This window comes from Geospiza fortis, unplaced genomic scaffold (genome assembly GCF_000277835.1).
Source record: "Geospiza fortis unplaced genomic scaffold, GeoFor_1.0 C13935558, whole genome shotgun sequence".
NCBI classification, from domain to species: Eukaryota; Metazoa; Chordata; class Aves; order Passeriformes; family Thraupidae; genus Geospiza; species Geospiza fortis.
In genome coordinates, this window is record NW_005055894.1 from 697 (window position 1) to 5615 (window position 4919).

Consider the following 4919-nt stretch of genomic DNA (forward strand, 5'->3'; position numbering starts at 1 on the left):
AATTACTGTTAATCTTATCTGGATTAGTCTTCTCAGTTCTGTACTCTCTGTTTCTCAGAACGAGAAACATATGGACACACTGGAATGAGTCCAGCAAAGGGCTGCTAAGATGATTAAAGAAAATACCTAGTGAGAGAGCATAAATAAGATGAAGCCAGAGTCTTCTCACTGAATGAATAAGAGAAGATATGCATGAATTTTTATACAAACCGCTCAATTGAAACATAAGCAAAAGTGTTTGTTGTGAAGATGAGGGAGCACTGAAAGGCTGCACAGAAGAGGTTGTGTAGTTTCCATCTTTGGCACTGTTCAAAACCTGACTAGACCTGAGTAATTTGTTCTGACTCTCCTTGAACAGGGGAGTAGAACTAGCTGGTCTCCAAAGGTGTTTTCCAATCTCATCCATCCCATGATTCAAGAATATCTATATTAAATTAATCCCTTTCTGTTGGACAGAATGCATCTTTTATGTCTAGTGTTTCCTACCTACAACCCTATCTAAACAATGCTATTGCTTGCAGTTTAAACTACTTTGTGAAAACAAAGAATATTACATGTAGGGCTTTTCTCCCATTTAAAAGGCCCGCTAAGACCAAATGTTGTGTACTTGCCTTGCACTGGATACAGTAAATTTAACTTTTCTTTTGTTTAACTTTCAGAGTTCACTGAAAACACAGAAGCCTTGAAGACCAAAATGTCCGAACTTAGACTGTACTGTAACCTCCTTGTTCAGCAAGTGCATAAAACAAAGGAAGCCAGCATTTCTGGTGTGTCAGAACCAGAGGTACAGCTCTAGTTTTGTTATAGACCACATGTGTAATGTTTTGGGCACATGAGCTTTTCTGGATACCCAATGTAGTATTCACTCACAGTTACTTAATGTTACAACCTTCTTCTGCAGAGAACCTGAGGGAAATAAAGTGCTCACACAGCAGTTCTTGTTTAAATGGAGTATTATGTTGTTGCAAATGACTTGCCCTTTGTTGGGCTAGCAAGTAGTGATATGAGATCTGATAGCTGTGATCTAGACAGTAACACCTCTGTGGGTGATCATGTGTTTACAGTGGATCAGAAAAAAAGCAAAAGAGCCTTTATAAAAAGATAATTTGCACAAAACACACATTTTTCTGCCTGAGTCCTTAATATCCTGCTCAGCAAAACACATCCAAAGCCCTTAAAAGATCAAGAGATGTTGCAGACCACAAAAAGAGCAAAAGTGATATAAAGAACTGCTTGGTTTGCCTCACTTAAGTTAAAGTTTCAAACCTTGCAAATCTTTGTGACCAAAGAAGCCTCATTTAAGAGCGATCTCCTAAAGACAGTGATCTGCCGCTTGCTTGGAGAGAGAAATGTGTGAAGAAGAATGCACTCCTTTACTAGAGAAGCTGGTGTGGAGTTCCAGGATGCCTCCCACTGGAGAGATGGGTCTTCAGATGCAGAGCAAGCAGGCAAAACACCTGAAGGTTGATCAAACCTTTGGTTTGGTGTCCAAACCATCTCTGTAAAGATACCTGATAAACTGTGTAAGGTGAATTGAAAGATAGTGCAGAAGCATGATGTGGTGTACAGATGACTAAAAGGCACTGTTAGAACTTGCAGCTCGCAGATGTTGACCTGTAATGTGGTGTTTATCCTGCTCATATTTCATGCATCTGGGGGAAGACTCTATTTCCCTGATCTTACTGGCATTTAACTGCAAAGATTTATTGCTAAAAGCATTTCAGCAACAATAACTCACTTTGCAGAGATGAAGAGGCAATGTGATACCTCATTCTGCATTTTTGTCATTTCCAATAAGTTTCTGTTGATGGGGTTTTTGAAATGATCATCTACAGATCATTCTACATCTATTTAATTTGTTTACTTTTCATATCTCCTGTCAGTGGTGTTTCCTGGAATGCTGTTGTTGAATACATTCAGGCCTAGTAATTCTTGCACTTCTAACACCAATAAGATAACCAAGAGGCATTGATTTCAAAACACAAGCATATTAAGCTGCTTGCACTGAGACGCTGAAAAGAGGGGTAATACTGCAAGGGGACATAGCCACAGTAATATGTGATGCCAGTCCTCTGAGCAGCTGACACATTGAGTTTTAATTCATGTTAGCCAGAAATCACAACTGTAGCAGCTGTGGGCTTTGCAGACATTAGTTGCTCCAAATTGATCTCTTCCCACAGAGTGAGATTGATATGGGAGCTCTGTTGAAATCAACCTGTGACACTTTCCTGAAGACTCTTGAAGAATGTATGCAGATTGCAAATACTGCCTTCACTTCTGAGTTACTGCATCAGACCCCACCTGGATCCCCAAATTTAGCAGTTCTCAGAATGAGCAAGGTAATGGCCAGTATCTTCTTCTCTCAGCCTCAGCAGGGATGCTAATGGGTCTTTTTGTCAAAAGTAGCATTTGTAGAAGTAGGGAATGCCTTTTTACCCATATCATAGCTACTGGTCCTACACTGGACATACTCTGCTATTTCTTGTGGTTTGCAAGTGAGGTAGGGCCATTTTTTTAACAAACAGTGACCAATCGCTTAACCTATAATGACAGGTGAAAATTATTAAACATTAACTTTCAGGGCCTGAAAGTTACACAGTGGTGTTTCACAGAAAGTCCAACAGTGGTGTTTCAAAGTTCTTTGGCTCTACAGCAGGTTTGTCCATGTGGGAGCTCACAGCAATTATTATTCTGTTAAGCTGCAGCAGTATTGGATGTGTGCTAATATGTCAGTGGGAGCTGATGAGTTTAGCTTTCTAATGAGAAAGGCACTTTGTTGATTCCTGGATCCATAACTGTATATGGAAAACTGACGCATCTCTGGCTAACAGGAAGTTAAGATCTATGTAGGAAGGTAGATGCATGGCTGCATATGAGAGATGGGATTGCTTCACCATACCTGGTACCTAGCTTCATGTTTCTTCTATTTTTTTCAACACTTTTTGATTAATAAAGAAAATGTTACAAAGGAAGCTCACTGCATTGTTTCTCTTCCATATGCTGTGTGGTGTCTCACTTGACAGTTGCTAACTACTTTCTGAAAGAAATAATCTGATTTTTTTTCTTTCTTTTTTCTTCTTTTATTTTCAATATTGTAATGGTGTAATAATGTAGCACCATTTTCACATTTGTCTGTATGCTGCCTCCAGGTCAGAGAATTAGGGAGGGTTTTTTTGCTGACTCCAACTTGTGTTTAATAAAATGTGAAGTTTGAGAAGCATGATACAGTCTTCTTGCTTTAAACAATGTTATCTCCCCTCCATATCTTTCAGGTAAAGCACTCTGTCTTGTCCAGTCACACCTCAACAGAAAGGTATAATAGAAGTATTTACTGCCAGTCTCTTTCTAATCTGTGTTTGGTAGTGTCTGTTCTTTCCTTATTGCTAATCTGCTCTTACTGGATACAGGCAGAATTGTGTTGCTCTGAGCTGCCTACTTGGAAGCAGGTGAAACAAAAGGGATCTGGCTCATCCCACTTCATGTCTCTTCTGTATCAGCCCTTTTCCTTTCATTTTTCTCTGCAGTCCACCTGGTGTCTTATTGCTCAGTCACCAGCCAACTCTCTCCCACTTCAGTGCTCCTTCCTGCATTTTAGGTTCCACTCCATAAGCTCATAAAAATCGTTGATGGTGAGCAGACTGATTCCTGGAGTAGGTGGCAAGGATGTATATTTTAAAATACTAATGAGGGGATATTCTAGAAGTTACAATACCTGCCTGCAGTTTTCTTTTCTGTAATCGTATTATTATGTACCTTTTTAATAAAGATCATTGTAAATATACTTGAAATCTGCAAGATGAGGTTGAGTCTTTAATCCTCTTTGCTGCAAAAAGCTGCCTCATTCTTCTTATTATTTTAGACAAGTTCTTTGCTCAGAGCAACCTGTGACTTCTGTCAGCTGTTTTTCTCTTGTTATTTGTGTGTTCACAGGAAGAAGCTTACCTAGCAATGCTTTATGCACCAAGTATTATTCTTTCCCTTTCTTCAGGCAGGTGGAATTGAACCCCTGTGAAAATGGCTGTGTAAAAGCAGAAGTTAACCATCAAGAACAAGCAGTTATTAAAAGCATGGAATGTTTAAACTTGGAAACAAATGAGGGGGCTGGTGATGTTTATGTTGAAGATTGTGTAGGAAAGGATTTGGCAGGTGAGTATATGCATAGTCTTTTGTCCACAATGATTATTCTATAGGTGTAAATTAAGGAACGTGTAGGCTCCTTGTGAGACTGCTGATCCCTGGCTCCCAGGAGAGGGAAATATCAGTCTTTTAGTCTGATACTGCCTCTTGCAAGTTTTCTTGGCATAGCTCCTGCTGCCTTTGCTGATGGCTAACTTGGGACTGAATGGAGGAGATCAAAAATTTGGTTTTGGACAAGTTGAGGCTCTCCAGGTGCAGATTGAAGCCTGACAGGGCTTGGGCTCTCTGTGCACCGTGGGCAGACACATCATTCCCTGCTAGTATTAGGGCTGCAGTGTCAGAGCGGGCTGTGGAAGCTTTTGTGTGTATGTCTGAGGGCTTGAACTTTTTTTTAGTCACTCTTGATTGCTCTGACAAATGTTTTCTGCAACTAAGATCCTAGAAAGCATCTTATTTCTTCCTTTATCTTAGCAATAGTGTGAAAGTTAGATTTGTGTGCAACTTCAGTGAAATACTGTTGAACTGATTCAGTATAAAATTCCCTCCAATGTGCTTGTATTGTTAAGGGCTGCTGAACTTAATTTGGATAACTATTCATGTAACATGATTTTTGCACATCATGTTGGATGGACTGTACTGTTCTTGAACAGTGGCTTTCTCTGCCTGGCTGTTCTTCCAAAACATAAGTATGCAGTCAGTGAGTCAGCAGAAGTTTTTAAGTCCAAGTTAATGATGATAGTCATTTTGCCCTTACGGGTTCTCTTTGGAGTTTTTTCCAATTT

The 4919-nt window shown here is 39.7% G+C and overlaps 1 protein-coding gene across 1 annotated transcript; it reads left to right on the forward strand.

Annotated features, from left to right (window-relative positions):
- Nucleotides 1-659: 659 nt before the first annotated feature.
- Nucleotides 660-4146, forward strand: LOC115949334 (pleckstrin homology domain-containing family A member 8-like; the record flags this gene model as incomplete). The annotated part of the gene is made up of 4 exons (XM_031065862.1): nucleotides 660-784; nucleotides 2181-2339; nucleotides 3273-3313; nucleotides 3989-4146. Coding segments are annotated over 4 exons (483 nt in total), but the record flags the coding sequence as incomplete, so codon positions are not given.
- Between the last annotated feature and the right edge of the window lie 773 nt (nucleotides 4147-4919).